Source organism: Chlamydomonas reinhardtii, chromosome 10, assembly GCF_000002595.2.
Source record: "Chlamydomonas reinhardtii strain CC-503 cw92 mt+ chromosome 10, whole genome shotgun sequence".
NCBI lineage: Eukaryota > Viridiplantae > Chlorophyta > Chlorophyceae > Chlamydomonadales > Chlamydomonadaceae > Chlamydomonas > Chlamydomonas reinhardtii.
In genome coordinates this window covers 1,104,563-1,120,221 of record NC_057013.1, presented here as the reverse complement: position 1 = coordinate 1,120,221, position 15,659 = coordinate 1,104,563, and the positions used below count along the sequence as shown (strand labels likewise).

At 66.5% G+C, this 15,659-nt stretch overlaps 3 protein-coding genes across 4 annotated transcripts in view; 2 read left to right on the top strand and 1 right to left on the bottom strand.

Moving 5' to 3' along the window:
• The window catches only part of CHLRE_10g425600v5 (uncharacterized protein), an 11,526-nt gene extending 8,764 nt beyond the window's left edge, over nucleotides 1-2,762 (top strand). For both annotated transcript variants that reach the window (XM_043066546.1, XM_043066545.1), the window contains exons 10-13: nucleotides 1,013-1,247; nucleotides 1,708-1,811; nucleotides 2,031-2,165; nucleotides 2,382-2,762. In XM_043066546.1, the coding sequence (XP_042919943.1) occupies nucleotides 1,013-1,247; nucleotides 1,708-1,811; nucleotides 2,031-2,165; nucleotides 2,382-2,513 (606 nt within the window). In that variant the 3' untranslated portion in view covers nucleotides 2,514-2,762. The remainder of the gene's footprint in view (nucleotides 1-1,012; nucleotides 1,248-1,707; nucleotides 1,812-2,030; nucleotides 2,166-2,381) is intronic.
• A 94-nt stretch (nucleotides 2,763-2,856) lies between these two features.
• CHLRE_10g425550v5 (uncharacterized protein) lies at nucleotides 2,857-7,336 on the top strand. Its single transcript, XM_043066544.1, has 9 exons — nucleotides 2,857-3,021; nucleotides 3,146-3,536; nucleotides 3,777-3,862; nucleotides 4,110-4,260; nucleotides 4,501-5,288; nucleotides 5,476-5,781; nucleotides 6,097-6,540; nucleotides 6,674-6,884; nucleotides 7,135-7,336. Exons 1-9 carry the CDS (start codon nucleotides 2,945-2,947, stop codon nucleotides 7,144-7,146), a joined length of 2,466 nt encoding a protein of 821 aa, XP_042919941.1. The 5' UTR covers nucleotides 2,857-2,944; the 3' UTR covers nucleotides 7,147-7,336.
• Nucleotides 7,337-7,374: 38 nt separating this feature from the next.
• Nucleotides 7,375-15,659, bottom strand: part of CHLRE_10g425501v5 (uncharacterized protein) — an 18,502-nt gene continuing 10,217 nt past the window's right edge. The window contains exons 20-33 of the mRNA XM_043066543.1: nucleotides 15,579-15,587; nucleotides 15,155-15,337; nucleotides 14,683-14,821; nucleotides 14,362-14,429; nucleotides 13,994-14,124; nucleotides 13,395-13,597; nucleotides 12,923-13,086; nucleotides 12,416-12,567; nucleotides 11,799-11,932; nucleotides 11,508-11,641; nucleotides 10,968-11,203; nucleotides 9,097-10,606; nucleotides 8,540-8,815; nucleotides 7,375-8,212 (exon numbers count right to left, since the gene is read on the bottom strand). Coding sequence (XP_042919940.1) covers nucleotides 8,036-8,212; nucleotides 8,540-8,815; nucleotides 9,097-10,606; nucleotides 10,968-11,203; nucleotides 11,508-11,641; nucleotides 11,799-11,932; nucleotides 12,416-12,567; nucleotides 12,923-13,086; nucleotides 13,395-13,597; nucleotides 13,994-14,124; nucleotides 14,362-14,429; nucleotides 14,683-14,821; nucleotides 15,155-15,337; nucleotides 15,579-15,587 — 3,516 coding nt within the window. The 3' untranslated portion in view covers nucleotides 7,375-8,035. The remainder of the gene's footprint in view (nucleotides 8,213-8,539; nucleotides 8,816-9,096; nucleotides 10,607-10,967; nucleotides 11,204-11,507; nucleotides 11,642-11,798; nucleotides 11,933-12,415; nucleotides 12,568-12,922; nucleotides 13,087-13,394; nucleotides 13,598-13,993; nucleotides 14,125-14,361; nucleotides 14,430-14,682; nucleotides 14,822-15,154; nucleotides 15,338-15,578; nucleotides 15,588-15,659) is intronic.

The window sequence follows — 15,659 nt, the reverse complement described above, 5'->3', positions numbered from 1 at the left end:
GAGCACCCGCCGTGCAAGCTGCTGGCATTGCATTGTGCGCTTGGCGTCCGTGGCGACAATTGTAAGCTGGATCCAGAAAGTGGCCACATTAACGGCATTCATATCCGCTGCCCGAGTCTGGTAAAGGATTTCCAGGTCCGTGAGCCCGCGGGTGAAACGGATTTCTTTGTTGAGCTCGATATGCACTGCGCTTAGGCGTGCTGGGTAAACGTTGTTTAGCGCGCCCAGGGTGCGGAGCATGGACGCATACAGGTGCAACGCGGGGTCAGGCCGAATGGTCGCCCGTGGGGTTCCAGGCTTATCGCGGGTAAGTATGACTACCTGGGTCACGGCAACCACGCGACGCTCGGTAAATTGGTAGGTATCGGTAAGTAACTCCGTCGCGTCATTGGGCGGGCTTTCGTTTCGTTTTTTAACACACACACACACACACACACACACACACACACACACACACACACACACACACACACACACACACACACACACACACACACACACATATATACACATACACACACACACACACACACACACACACACCATTCACATGCCCGTGACACTTCCTCGCTGCCGCCCTATGCCCATGCTTCCACATTTGCCTATAGGTGAGCTCGACTACGACCAGCGGGCGGGAATCTGGGAATTAGGCGTGCTGGGTAAACGTTGTTTAGCGCGCCCAGGGTGCGGAGCATGGACGCATACAGGTGCAACGCGGGGTCAGGCCGAATGGTCGCCCGTGGGGTTCCAGGCTTATCGCGGGTAAGTATGACTACCGGCGGTGGCGACTCGGGCCATTGGATTACCAAACAGAACGGCACCAAGGTGTGTGGGGGTGGAGGCGGAGAGGTGGAGGCGGGGCTGTAGTGATCAGTATGTCCCGAGAGTATTGGAGGTCCAGGACCAGAGGAGATTGATCAACACATGCGGGGCCCCACCCAGCAAGGCCACAGCAGCAGCCCCTCTTACGGCAAACGGCGACATGCCCTCATTCAATCCATTCCCTGCACAGGTATTTGTCCAAGATGGAGTTGAGTACACGGGGACTCAGGCCTGGAAGCGCTACCGAGGAGACGCCGGCGGCGGAGGCGGAGGCAGCAGGGGCGGAGGAGGCCGGGGGCGGTTTAAGAGCAAGGGCAAGGGCAGGGGCAAGGGTCGAGGCAAGGCGGGCGGCGCGGCGGGCGGTGTGGCCAAGAAGGCGGCGGCGGCTGTGGGTGGGTGGATTGCCAAGGGCGGGGCAAAGGGCGGTAAGGGAGGCGGAAAGAAGAAGTAGAGATCTCAGAATGCCCTCAGGTGGGCGCTGCAAATGGCGACGGCGGCAGTTAGTTGTGGTGATGCGGGCGGCGGGTGCGGACGTGACGTGAAGCTGGATGAAGGAGAGCAGGGCAGCATGGTGCAGGCGTGTCCGCTTTGCTTTCCATCGCATTGTCAGCGTTGTGTGTGAGGTGGGGTTGTATCCGGGGGCGCCCTTTGCTTGTGTGGGTGGTGATGTCTATGTCGCACATCGCCCTCCCCCCACACACACGCCGACCGCATGTATGCACCCCCCCCCCACACACACACACACGCTGACCGCATGTATGCACGCCCCCCCCTACACACACGGGATTGGTTCAACGTTAACCCCTACACACGCACACACACACACACACACATACACACACACATACACACACGCACACACACACACATACACACACACACCAGCCCCGCACCACCACCACCAGGTGATGGACGTGCTGGAGGAGGCGCAGCGCCGCGACCTCAAGCTGGCGGTGTGCAGCGGCGGCCGCAAGGACGCAGTGGAGCGGGTGAGGGTGCGGGCGGGTGGGCGTGTGGGGGCGTGTGGGCGTGTGTGCAGCATAGCGGCGCCAGCCAGAGCCTTCGCTCCTCCCGGCGTCCATGGAAAAGCAATCCGTCCAGGCCCGCCCGCCAACCCTCCCATCTCCCTTCCCCTGGCTTTCCCCCGCAACCCTACAACCTCCCCTCCGCCCCCCCTGATGACGCCCTCTTCCACCTATCTTCCACAGTCTCTGGCCGAGCGCGGGCTGGCCGACCGCTTCCAGGCTGTTGTCACCTCGGCGGACGTGCAGCACTGCAAGCCCGCGCCAGACATATTCGTGATGGCGGCGGAGAAGCTGGGGCTGAAACCCGAGGAGTGCGTGGTAAGCCGAGGGCAGTTGGCATGGCGTGGCGTGGCGTGGCGTGGCGGGAGTCACAAGAGCCACCAGTTGCTTTCTTGCCAGGTCGCTGTGCTACTGCTAGTCTGCTACGGCGTTACTGCTGTTGTTGACTCCAGTTCATCCCATCCGCCGACCCGCTTCCCCGGTGCTGCGCCTCCTCCCCCCGCCCCACCACACACACCACACTCGCCCCGCCAGGCGTATGAGGACGCGGTAATGGGGCAGCGCTCTGCTCGCGCCGCCGGCTACCTGGCCGTCATTGACGTGACCGGGCTGGAGGGGCACCCGCAGCATGAGGAGCACGGGGAGGAGAAGGGGGGCCGGGCCTGATGCGGAGCAGGGGGGGAACGGCGGGCAGCAGGCGCAGCATGGGCAGGGGCGGGTCAGGGGTAGAAGGTGGGGAGGGAGCCGGTGACATTTGAAGGACGGTGATGACTTGAAGGCAGTGCCATTGCGCGGACTTGGACAGATGGCGGTATTGGGTATGACGCGGCGATACAAACTGGGGGCGAGAGGAATGCTGACTGCATCTGTTGGCGCCATCGGAACCATGAATGGAACCTGAAACAGTAGAAGCTGGCAGGCGGGAAGGCACGGTGGTGTGTGCGCAAACCCGCATGGGAACGGGAAAAGCTTCGTATCGGGCCCTGTCCGATTGTGTTATTAAGCAAGTTGAAATCGTGCGTGTGCGAGGAGCCAGCATTATGAGCCTCTGACGCACTCCTCCTCTCAAACTTCTTCTCTAGCTGTTCAGTGATAGGATGGCTTGGCGGATAACACCAAACCACTACGATGTTGTTGTTATTGGATCTGGGTTGCCTGAATGCCTGGTCGCCGGGTGAGCAGGCCGCGTGTATAGCGATCGTCGCGAGTTGGCTTTGTCGTCTGATGGCGAAAGCCGCAGAGTTCCCTATGAAAGTTTGAAGTAATTGAAAGTATTCGAACGCGCTACCCGGTTGCAGGTCGCTGGTCAAGTCGGGCAAGAGCGTGCTAATTATCGATGCGGTGGACACATACGGCACCGACTTCGCGTCGTTCACGCCCGCAGCGCTTCAGGACGTCATACAATCGCAGCAGCAGCACGCGGCGCAGCCCGGCGAGGTCGGCGAAGCCGGCTCCAACACATCGCAACACCCCGCACCGGCTTCCCGCCAGCTCCAGCAGCCCGAGCATGAGCATTCCATGCCCGACGCGCTCGTGGCTCCGGCCCCGCTGCCGCCCGGCTGCCGGCTGCTGCGACTGCGCCAGCGGCCGCTGCCGGTGACGGGAGGCGTCCGGGCGATGGCGGTGCCGGGGGAGGAGGGCGGCGGGCCGGCGGACCGGCGCAGCTACATCCTGGACCTGGTGCCCAAGGTGCGAGGGCTGGGGTGTGGTGGGGGTGGCCGCCTATGGAGGGCAGAGGAGAGGACTGGGCGAGAATGGCCGGCGCGGTGTGGCGGGCAGGGTAGCGGATAAGTGGATGCGTGCTTGCGTGATGTCTGGCGGGCTTCTGTTGCTGGTGTTAGCGCCACCGCCCGCCTCCTCCCACCTTCCTCCCTGCTCCTCCTCACTACTACCCCCCCCCCACCCGCCACGCTCCTCTCCCCCCCCCAGCTGGTGTACCAGGGCGAGGCGCTGGTGGACCTGCTGGTGCGCTGCCGCGGCCACCACTACCTGGAGTTCAAGGCGGTGGAGGGGGGGTGAGCGGCTGTTTGGGGATGGGGGGGGAGCTGGGGGGAGAAGGAGCTGGAGGGAGGAGGAGGAGCTGGGGGGAGGAGGAGGAGCTGGGGGGAGGGAGGAGGGAGCGGTGAAGTCACAAGTACGAAGGGGGAGGGCGATCTGGGGGGCCCTACCCAAGCGACTGTGCAATACCGGCATGTCCATCATCTTCGTGTTGTACAATCAAGCAGCAAACCCCTCTCCGCCGCACCCGCCCCCGCCCCGCAGCTACCTGCTCCAGGACGGCGGCCTGCAGCCGGTGCCGGCGGGCCGCGCCGACATCTTCCGCGACCGGCGGCTGGGGCTGGGCGACAAGCGGGCGCTCATGCGCTTCATCAGCGGCTGCGTGGAGGCGCGCGCGGGGCAGGGACACCTGCAGGTGGGGGGAAGGGGAGCGGGAGAGAGCGAGCGTGTGTGTGTGTGTGTGTGTGCATGTGTGCATGTGTGCATGTGTGCGTGTGTGTGTGTGTCTGTGCGTGCGCGTGTGCGTGTGAGTGTGGCGTGTGGGCGGGGGCGCGATCCGTCCAGCAACCAAACATCTGCCTCTGCCTCTCATCCCACCCACAACCCCCCCACGCCACCCCTCCCCAAACCTCCGCCCCCAACCCCCGCCCCCCAGGCCGCCCTGTCCAGCTCCTCCACGCCCCTGGCCGCCGTGCTGGCCGACCAGGACCTGCCGCCGCGGCTGCGCGAGCTCATCCTGTACGGCATCGCAATGGCCCACACCGACCAGGAGCCCACCAGCAGCAGCAGCAGCAGCATCGCGCCGGAGGGGGCGCAGGAGGAGGAGCGGGAGAAACAGGAGGCAGCGACAGCAGGGGCCGCAGCATCCGCGCCAGCGCCATCAGCGCCACCAGCGCTGGCGTTAACACATGCGGCACCACCAGCACCCGCACCACTCGCACCACCAGCAACCGCACCAGCAGCGCAGCAGCTGCTGAGCGGCGCGGCGGGCGCGGCGGCTCTGGAGCTGCTGACTCGCAGCCAGGGCCGGTTCGGGCACGAGGGCGCCTTCATGGTGCCCAGCTACGGCTGCGGCAGTGTGGCGGAGGGCTTCGTGCGACTGGCGGCGGTGCATGGCGCGGTCACGGTGCTGCGGCAGCCGGTGCAGGCGCTGGTGCTGGGCGGGAGGGGCGCGGCGGGGCGGCGGCTGGCGGCGGCGCTGGAGCGGGAGGAGCGGGAGAGGGAGCGGGAGAGAGAGGAGAAGGAGGGGACGCGGGAAAAGGAGGGCGGGGGGAGCCAGGAGCAGCCGAGTAAGACGGAGCAGGTTGTGGAGCAGGCGGAGGAGGAGGAGCGGGAGGAGGAGGAGGCGGCTGGCGAGGAGGAGGAGGCTTGCCTGGGCATCGTGACGGCGGCGGGGCAGGTGGTGCGCTGCGGCCGCCTGGTCGCCGGGGAGGGCACTCTCAGGTGCAGGCGGCGCGGGCGGCGTGAAGCGGGAGGAGTTCAAGTCGAAACACGCGGTCCGTGTCGGCCGCCGCCTGCCGCATCTGGGCCACACAACGCCAGCTCATCCATGGCTTCTTTAACTCTAGTACTTACCCGCAGACCTTCACAACCCCTCCCTCCCATGCCCACGCATGCAAACCTCTTGCAGATGCCTGGAGGGAGCCAGCGGTCGCTCCGGGCCGCAGCCGCCACCGGCACAGGCGGCCGTGTCCAGGGCTGTAGCAGTGCTCGACGGGCCGCTACTGCCGGCGGCCGCGCCAACGGCTGTGGCGGCTGCTGCTGGAGCTACTGCCGGTGCTACAGCCTCGGCACAGCCTCAGCCGCAGCCGCAGTCGCTTGTGTGTGTTGTGGTGCCGCCGCGGTCGGGGGGCGTGGGCGGCGCCGCCATCGGCAATCCGCACCCGGTGCAGGGGTTGCAGATGGGCGCGTCCACACACGTGTGCCCACAGGGCAGGTGCGCGGGGCGGGGCGGGGCGGGGCGGGGCGGGGCGGGGCGGCGGGCTGGGATGGGGCGGCTTTTGGGGAATGGGCTCCTGCCTGGCGAGCGGGCAGGTGGGCGGTGTGGAGAAGAAGAAAGGTATGTCCGTTGACGGTCAAAACCCCCACGGCCTACACGGCATTCAGCCCGCCCTGCTGCCTGTCGCACACCGGTAGGCACACGCAGTGAGCAGGTGCTACGGACGCACACGAAGCCAGTGCAGCACGTGCCCGTGTGCACCCCACATGACGATTTCCCACGCCAACACCAACCACACGGGCACACACGCAGGTACCTGCTGTACCTCAGCACGCCCGCCAGCCCCGGCTCCGGCTCCGGCCCCGGCTCCGGCTCCGCGCACGCCGACCTGTGGCGCGCCCTGGCGGCCCTGGCGGACGTGTCCGGCCTCACAGACCTGGGCACCGAGCCGCCCTCAACACAGGGCGCGGGTGGGGCGGCGGCGGCAGTGGCAACGCGCGCAGCAGCAGAGGCGGCGTTGCCGGAGGGAGCGGCTGAGGTAGGGCCGCGCCGGCCGCGTGTGCTGCGAGCCTGGTTCTTCCGCCAGCCGGTGACCTCGTACCAGCAAGAGCAGGAGCAGGCGGCGGCCTCCACCGGGAGCGGCGCAGCGGCTCTCGGGGCGGGCGGGCTGCCGGGGGCGGTGGTGTCGGTGCCGGGGCCGGACGGCTCTCTGGCGGGTTACACACACGTGCTGCAGGCCACAGAGCGCGTGTTCAGGTGCGTAGCCGGGGAGTGGGTGTGTTCACGTGTGTGCGCTGACTAAAGGAGGGAGTCCCACTATCCTGTCGTCAAACGTTCATCAGCATAAGGACACGCACACATACACACACACACGCACACACACGCACAGGTCCGCCTTCCCCGACGCCACGTGGCTGGCTGACATGGACTTCAGCAAGCAGCGGCGGCAGGAGCAGGAGCAGGGGGAGGGAGGCGACGGCGGCGAGGGGCAGGAGGGCGAGGAGGGCGCCGCGGGTGGCGGCGGCGGCGTTGAGGAGGAGGAGGACGAAGACGCGGACGCTATTGATGACTTGCAGGCGGCACTGGCCAGGCTCAAACAGGTGTGGGGTTCTGATATCACTTGAAGTGCGCGAGACGTGTATCGTATAGCGGGTTTGCGCTGGCGAGCTGTTCTAGTAATGCGGGCTTTGCACGGCATCTGTCTAGGTTGCACGGCATCTGTCTAGGTTGCACGGCATCTGTCTAGGTTGCACGGCATCTGTCTAGGTTGCAAGAAGTAGCACCGGCGCACCGCGCGGCAGGGCCGTTTGCAAAGAACTGCACATGTGTGTGCCGTGTTGCCGCACGCAGGCCGAGGCGTGAGGAAGAGGAACGCGCGCGCTGCTGCGCAAGTGCCAGGGAGCACAGGACGGAGCTCAAGGGGCGGGGTGGGACGGCTGTGGTCCGGACTGCAGGATGTTGCATGGGCCCCGGTCCCGCCCCCTTACCGCATGTTATGATGCAGACACATGGAAGTCTGGGAATGGGGACACGGCTGTAACACGCACACACATGTACGGCACATGAGCAAACTGCTGCTTCTGCTGCACAGTCTTCAAGAATGTTCGCAGCCATGCTTACACATGCTCAGTCGCCAGCCACAGCCGCAGCGTAAGAACCGGCCATCCGGCGACACGTCGGTCCTCTCCATCGCCGCAAAAGCAGTGCAATCACCTCCTTGACTTTGCCGAGCATGAGCCACGCCAAACCATGAGAACTTCTGCCCCCTTGGCAGCATTGGGTGACTGAAACACACCCGAAAACACAGAGGCGCTTACACGAACTCCAGCTCCTCAGCTGGAGTCACGGCCAGCCAAATTTCATCCGCCACCTACCTCTCCTTGCCCGAACACACATGCGGCGCTTTCATGCGCCCAACGCAACGTCCCGCCTGTCTGATTCTTAGCCATGCAAGCTCTTCACAAACTCATTCCGCGAGCCCCACCTCACGACCGGCATTCCCCTGGCTTTGCCCTCCAGTAAAAAGCCCCCCACCCGCGTTCACCTATCCATGGATGCTGCGCAACATTCACACACACAAACACCTCCTTGTGCTCTTCAACACACACACACACACACACATGCGCACGGTGCAGCCATGCATGCAACACCACCACAACCGCACACGCACCTCCCCCGGCGCCGTTCCTTCCCCTCCTTTCCACCACCACTCCTGCCCCCGCCCCTACACCACACCAATTCCACACCACCACTACGCCACGCACTCGCACCCGTCGGGCTTGGCACAGCCGTCGCAGGGCTCCGCGCAGCCGCGGCCCGGTATGTGGCCGCACTGGAAGTTGGGCAGCGTGCGCAGGCGCGCGTACTGCTCGTACTGCGCCCGCCGCCACTTGCTGCAGCGAGTGCACTGGATCCAGTGCTCCACACTCTGTGTGTCGTACGTACGACGGGCGTGTGTGTGTATGTGTGTGGGAGAGGAGGGAGAGAAAGAGTGAGCAGGGGCGGAGTGGAGTGGAAGGTGGAAGGTTGGAGCGTGTAAGGAGGTGAAAGGGAGCGCGTCCAAACCCAAACCCTAACCCTAACCCTAAACCCTTTGCCGGGTGGCGGCGTGTGGGTGAAAGGGATGATGCGTACCCATTATGCCGTCCTGCTATACACGTCTACCCTGCCCCCTTCTCCTCACCCGTCATGCCTGGACACCACATACCCTTGGCACACACCCCGCACACACACATCACACCACACGCCGACTCACATTGGCAAACTCCAGCGCCGCCAGCAGCGGCCGGCTGTTTTGGATCTTGGCGAGGGCCGCGTCCGCCGCCGCCAGCACCCGGCCCGCCGCCTCGCGCGCCGGCGGGAAGTTGTACGGCGAGAGGCCGGGTTCGTTGTACTTCATGCAGTTGTCGTGCAGCAGTTGGAAGTCGGCTCGCAGCTGAGCGGGCGACGCGTACTGCAGGTCGGCGACCTTGGTGGAGCCGGGGCGCTTGCCGCCGATCTTCTGCTCGATGAACTCCAAACACATGACGTTCTGTTGTTATAATAAGGGATTACAAGGGTTCGGGGGTTTGAAATTTGCGTATCGGACTTGGGTTGAAAGACTTGGGAGTTGAAAACGAAGTTGGAGATGTGTGCGGAATGGCTAGGGATCACTGGGAGGGGCTGGGATCCCGCCCCACCGCCCCACCGCGGCCTCGCCCCCGTTTCCTTCCCCCTCCACCCCTTCTGCCCCTGCCCCTACCCCTGCCCCTGCCCGTGCCCCACACACCTGCCCCACACACCTGCCCCTGCCCCTACCCCTGCCCCACACACCTGCTGCGGCACGAAGTTGTAGTAGTCCTTCATCTCCCTCACGTCCGGCGCCTTGTTGAACCAGTTGAGAGCCAGGTTCACCTTGCGAGCCGCCAGCAGCACACCCGAGTAAGCCTTGCGCATCGTAGCCTCCGCCCTCGGCAGTGTCATCTCAAGCCCCCGCCCGCCTCCTCCTCCTACCCCGCCGCCAGCGGCGGCGGCTTCGCCGTCAGCGGCGCCGGCTCCGCCGGCAGAGGAGGCAGCTCCTCCGCCACCGCCGCCGCGCTTGCGGCGGCGGCTGCCGCCGCCGCCCTCCTCATCGTCGTCGTCGTCCTCCTCTTCCTCCTCGTCGCCGCCGCCGTCGTCGTCGTCATCATCGTCCTCGACGTATTTGCGTTTGCTGCCGGCGGCACGCGCCGCGCGCTGCGAGCGGCCTGAGGCGGTGGAATGCGACTGACGCGGCTGCTGCTGCTGTGGCGGCGGCGGCGGCGCCGGCGGCGGCGCGCGATACTGCTGCTGCGGCACCGGTGCCGGCGGCGGCGGCGCGTACACAGGCATCGGCGGCGGCGTGAACGCCACCGGCGCGGCGGCAGCGATGGCAGCTGGCGGCGGCGGCGGCGCCGCCGCCACACGCTGCGGCGCCGCCACCACCGGCGCTGGCGGTGGCGCCGCCACCGCCATCTCTACATCCTGGGCTGGCGGCACGCCGCCGCCCGAGGCGGCGCCGGCGCCGGCTCGGCGGCTGCGGCTGGCGGCAATGCCCTCCGGCTCCGCCGCCGGCGGCGGCTTGCCGCGGGCGCGATTGGTGGTGCCGCGGGGCTTGTACTTCGCCGCTGGCGCCTCTTCATCCTCGCTGCCCTCCTCCATCCAGTCCTCGCCCTCATCCTCCTCATCCTCCAAGACGTCATTGAAGTCCTCATCCGGCTCCTCCGGAATGTCCTCCTCCTCATCGTCATCGTCATCGATCAGGTCAAACTCCTCCTTGAACCGCTTCTGCCGCGGCGCGCGCTCGCGGTACTCACGAGCCGCGCCGCGGCCGCCGCCGCGGCCCCCGCGGCCGGCGCGGCCACCGCCACGACCGGCGCCGCCGGCGCCGCCGCCGCGGCGGCGGCCGCCGCCGCCACCGCCGCCAAAGCCGCGGGGCCGGTTCATCGGCAGGTCTTCATCGCTGGCATAGGCGTCCCAATCCTCATCCTCGCTGATCACAACGTCCTCGTCATCCTCATCGATGGGCTCCTCCTCCTCCTCCCGGATCTTCTTGGACGGCCGCCGCCGCGCCGCGCGCCCGCCCGTCTGCGGCGTCACGCCGGCGCCCGCGCCGCCAGGCGTGCCGTCAGCGGCGGCGCCGCCGGCGCCGTCGGCCCCGGTGGTGGTAACGGTGCCGGCGGGCGCGGCGCTGTCAGTTGGGGCGGCGCCGCCGTCAATGCCGCCGTCGGCTCCGCCGCCGCCGCCGCCGTCGTCGAGCATGTCCTCCGTCTCCGTTTCGTCGGTGTCGCTGAGACTCACCTCGCCAGCGAAGTTGGGGCATTGCCTGCGGGGGCCGCGGGGGCACGGGGTTGTATGCCACACAGGTACACGGATCACGGGGGCATGGGGTTAGATGTCACATGCGACGTGCAGCACCAGGACCTGCGCTACACAGCACAAGGGAAAGAAACCCGCCAGGCCTGTGTGTTGCGGCTAGCACCGGGTACCCGGCAGCTACGGCTGGCTAATGCTAAGCCTGCAGGTAGTGAAAGGTACTGGCACCGAAACACCCACCTCAGCCAGCCTGTGGGCTCGCACTTCTGACACGCCGCACGGCACCCAACCGCCAACCCAACCGCCAACCCAAGCACCACCCAACCCAACCGCCGACCTAACCGCCGCGCAGCAGCACCCCAGCGCCGCACCGCGTGTAGGCCTTGTGTCCGGGCTGTCCGCAGTCGGCACACACGTTGGCTTGCTGCTTCACACGCGGCGCGGCGGGCTTGCGCGGCTTGGGCGGCGCGTTGGGGTCGCGCGGCGGCCGCGGCTTGCGCTCCTTCGGCGGCTTTGCCTCCTTGGCCTCCTTGGCGGCCTCCTCCTTGGGCTCGGGTCGCGGCTTGCCGGCGCGGCGGGTGGTGCCAGCCGCCATGCGCCGCATCACCTGTACCGCGAAACACACCAGACACGCCAGACACGTGTGAGTGGATGCGTGCGAATGCGTGTGCGTGTGTTGTGTGTTTTCAGATTGATTTGTTCGGGGGTGTTGAAGGGAGCTTAGCGTTAGACACAGCGCGTCGCAAGCAGCGCAGCCTCCTTCATTCGTTGCTGGTCACCCCTCACAGCCAAACCTTGTATACACACACCGTCGCTTTGCTGCATCGCATACCGTACACTGTCTTTGCGCTATGTTTTCCTTGTGCTCTTTAACACACACACACACACACACACACGCACAGTCCGCTCACCCGCGCCTCCGGGTCATCCTCGTCGTCGTCGTCTGAGCCGTCGTCGTGGTCATCGCCGCTGCCGTCAGCGCCGCCGCCGCCGCCGCCGCCGCCACGGCCGCGGCCGCCGCCACGCCGCCGGTAGGTGCCGCGTCCTGCGCAACAAGCGGCACCACATTCCTCAAGCCACCAGTCAGCACTTACATTTATTACATTCACCCGCACGCCGCGCCCCTATACCACCAGCCTGTCTCAGACCTCAGTGCCGCAATGCTGCCGCTGCCCTAAAACCCCCCGCGCGCGCGCGCGCACCTTCGCCGCCGCCCCGCCCTCGGCCGCGGCCGCGTGTGGTGTGCGTGCGCACGTAGGGTCCCGGCATGAAGTTGGAGGCGGGCGGGTGCAGCACGGCCTGGCCGAAGCCGCCCTGCTCGCCGCGGTTGAGGCCCCTGCGCGTGTGGCGTGCGTGTGGCGCGTGGCAAGGGGAGGGTGGGGATGAGGATCGGGGATGGGTAAGGGGGATTGCAGGGATGTTTGGAAAAGCGGTACAGGATGCACTGAAGACTGCGGACGAAGTCGTTACCACATTTGGGGGAGGGTGGTGGTTGGGGGTTGGGGTTGGGGGTTGGGGGTTGCAAGGATGTTTGGGGGTTGCGGGTTGAGGGTTTTGGTGGTGGGGGTGTCGAGGCGAGGCGCGGCGACCAGGGAAATGCCAGGTTGGTTGCAGCAGCGCTTCAGAGAGGCGCAGGTGCGGGTATCGAGGCACGCAGGCGTGCGTGGGAGCATGCCGCCAGATGCAAGCAGGCGTTACGCGGCCCGTCACAAAGTCCCTCGCCTTCCACGCCGCAACAAACCACACACCCACAAAACCAAACCGTACCTGCCCCCCCATACATATGATTCACATAAACTGCCACCACTCCCCCCCCCACCTGTTGACGGTCTGCATCTCCATGCGGTCCCTGTACAACAGCTCGCGCCGCCCCACCACCGCCGGCACGCCGGTGTCTGGGTCGGGCGGCCCCAGCAGCTCCAGCGTGCGGCGGATGCGCCGGTCCTTGGCCTTGGCCTCCAGCGGGCCGCCCTGGGGGGGGGGCGAGGGAGCGAGCGGGGGAGTGAGGGGGTTGACGGAGTGAGGGAGTGAGGGAGTGAGGGAGTGAGGGGACGTGGTGGGGAGGAGGGAGCAAGTACGGCGGCGCAAAACTCCAAGGACAAAGGAGGCGGGAAAGGAGTTGTGGATAATGCCTGCCACCATCCCATGAAATGAGAAAGCAAAACCGAAAGAGAGGAGGAGATTATGGGAGGAGGGGGGGTGCAGGAACAGCCGGAAACGAGGATTACATGGTGACAGGAGAACGTGACAAGAAATGACATAACACTTAAACAGATAGGCGCGCGGTCATCAGGAGACAGCAGCTGGCCGCCCGGCCATGTCCCACCTTTTTGGGCTTGCCGCCCGCCGCCTTGTCGCCGCCGGCTCCCAGGAAGCCCTCCCGCGCCAGCTCGGCGTAGGCGCGCCGCTCCTCCTCGTCCTCGGCAGCGGCGGCGGCGGCGGCCGAGGAGGCGGCGGAGCGGCGGCTCAGCGGCCTGAGCAGCCCATAGTCTGAGGGGCGTGTGTGCGTGAGCGTGTGTGAGAGAGGGGGAGAGAGCATTTGTTAAAAAAGGGGGGTAGAACGACAAAACGAGTGCGCGCCGGCCCATGCATTTAGTGTTGAGAGCATGTGTGTATGTGTGTGTATGTGTGGACGCGTTCAAAATATGTGCGCATGTTGTCAGTCATGCCCTTGAGGCGGCAGGTGGAGTTGGGAGCACGGCACGAGCAAGGGCGAAACCCGTGCCCCCCTCACCCACTCCCACTCCCGCTCCCTCCCCACCCACCCACTCCCTCCTCCCCCACACGCGGGCACGCACCCTCCTGCGGCGGCCCCCAGTCGCGGTCGCGCCGCAGCGCGTCCAGCTGCTTCTGCAGGATGGCGGCGGCGGTGCGGCGCGCGCCGCCGATCTTCTCCGTGACGTTGATCTTCTGCATGCGCACGTAGTGCTGGTTGAAGCCCTCCGTGCCCTCCAGCGCCGCCTGAGTGGCCAGCTTGCGGACCAGGTCGATGCGCCGCCACCTGCAGGCGCGGGCGCGGGCGCGGCGGCGTGGCAGGCAGGAGGAGGGGGGGGCCAAGCGGCGTGCGTCAGCAGCGCGGCAGGCGGCGGCGCGGCAGTCAATACGACAGGGAGAGGGGCAGCCCGCGTTAGCTTGCGCACACATGGACCCCGGCGCCGTGTGCGCGGTGAGAGTTGAGACCGGAGGAACGACCGGAGGAACGCCGCAGCGCCCCCGCCTTCCCACGGGTGCCCCACCCCCTCCCACCCCTCCCACCCCGCCCACCACCCCCGGCCCCCGTATACGCGGCTGCAGTTTCTCCTTGAAGCGCGACTGTTTCCTTGCGGGATTGGTTCAAAGTTCACACCCTCCGCCCCCCCCCCCCGCCTCCCCTCCCCGCCCCCCCCGGCCCCCGCACCTGTTTGTCATGCTGTCCACCACCTCCTTCTTGACGCCCCAGCCCATGAGCATGCGCCCCGCCTCCTCGTGACCCAGCTTGCGCAGGTCGGCGTCCGTGCCCGTGATGCTGCCCTCGGCGGGAGGCTTCTCCTGGGGGGCGGTGGGTTGGTTCGGGTTGGTTTGTTGGGTTGTTGATTGGTTGGGTTGTTGGTTGGGGGTTGGGGGTTGGTTGGCTGGCTTGGGAGTTTGGGGAGGGGTTATGAAGTGGTTGGGAAGTGGTTGAGAAGTGTGGTACACATACACACAAGCCTCCACTCCCCCAGCGTCTTCAGTGCATCCTGTACTCCTTTTCAAACCATCTTGGCAACCCCCCCCTCCGTGCCGCACCTTGAGGCTCTCCGGCCGGCCGGTGACGCGGTTCCAGTCGGCCTGGTAGCACAGCCCGTAGCCGCGGCCTGGGGCGGGTGTGGATGCGAGGTGGTGTGTGAGGTGTGTGTGTGGGTAAAAAGAGCACAAGGAAAACACTGCGCAAAGACAGTGTGTGTGTATGGGCGCGGGGGGCGGATGTTGTACTGCACACTAATGACTAGCGGCCGACATTGACTCACGCCTCTCCGCCCACACCTCTCCCCCCACGCCTCTCTCCCCACCCTCCCGGCAGCCTCGCCCCCCCTTTTCCCCCCCCCTAACTCCCCCTTCCCCCCTGACCTGTGGGGTCGAAGGGCCCCTCCACCCTCAGCCATGTGCTGTGGCGCATGTCGCCGCGGGTGGCTGTGGTGTAGGAGCCGGTGGTGACCCAGGGGGCGGTGTTCACGGCCCAGTCAATCAGGCGCAGCGCGTTGCCGGCCTGTGGGTGGTGGGGGTGGAGGGGTTGCGGGTGGAGGTGGAGGTGGAGGGACTTGTAAGTACCAGCGCATACAAAACCAAGCCAAGCCAAACTAGCGCGGAGTGGGGATGGAGAAACGGCTGCAGGTTAGGTGGAGGTAAAAAGGGGGAGTGTTGGAAGGCCGTCGCCCCTCCCGTGCGCCGTGCACGCACCGCCAATCCCCCAAGCACATGCGCATGCCACCCCTCATACCCCCATCCAAGCTGCCCAAACCCCGACAACCCCCCCATCCATCCTCCCCACCCAACACCCCCCCCACCCAACCCCACACCCCACCCAGCCACCCCAACCCACCTTGGGGTTGAGCTCCGCCAGCTGCCGTACGGCGGCCTGCCAGCGCTCCGGCTCATTGCGCGCCACCTCGGTCAGGTGCTGCACGTGCCCCAGCCCCAGGCCCTTGAGCCGCAGCTCCGCCGCGCGCATGGACTCGTACGCGCACACCACGTCGGGGCGCAGCATCTCGCGCAGCTTGGCCTCCTGCGCGCGCGTGCGCGGGTGGGGAGTGTGTGGGGTGTGTGGTGTGTGTCATGGGGGATGATGGCCTCATTCCCAGCAAGCAACAAGAGACACGACGGTCCCAAAACACGGATGAATGGGGTTGTGAAGTGAGGAAGGCGGCGCGATAAGCTACACGGTGCGACGCGGGTGCGTGTGACTGTCTGCGTGCGCCATATAACGCGCGCGAGTAGACACGCCCAGCCCCCAGCCCCCCACCCACCTCCGTGACCTGCACCCCCTCTGGCAGCTCGTACTCGGGGTTCTCCGGCGGCGGCGGCGGCGCCGTGCCCGCCGCCGCCGC

Bases quoted from the DNA above. Each gene is read 5' to 3' on its own strand.
- CHLRE_10g425550v5 (XM_043066544.1), top strand. From the start codon at position 2,945: ATGGCTTGGCGGATAACACCAAACCACTACGATGTTGTTGTTATTGGA. The intron at 3,022-3,145 runs GTGAGCAGGCCG...ACCCGGTTGCAG, and splicing joins CCTGAATGCCTGGTCGCCGG to GTCGCTGGTCAAGTCGGGCA. The intron at 4,261-4,500 runs GTGGGGGGAAGG...CCCGCCCCCCAG, and splicing joins CGGGGCAGGGACACCTGCAG to GCCGCCCTGTCCAGCTCCTC.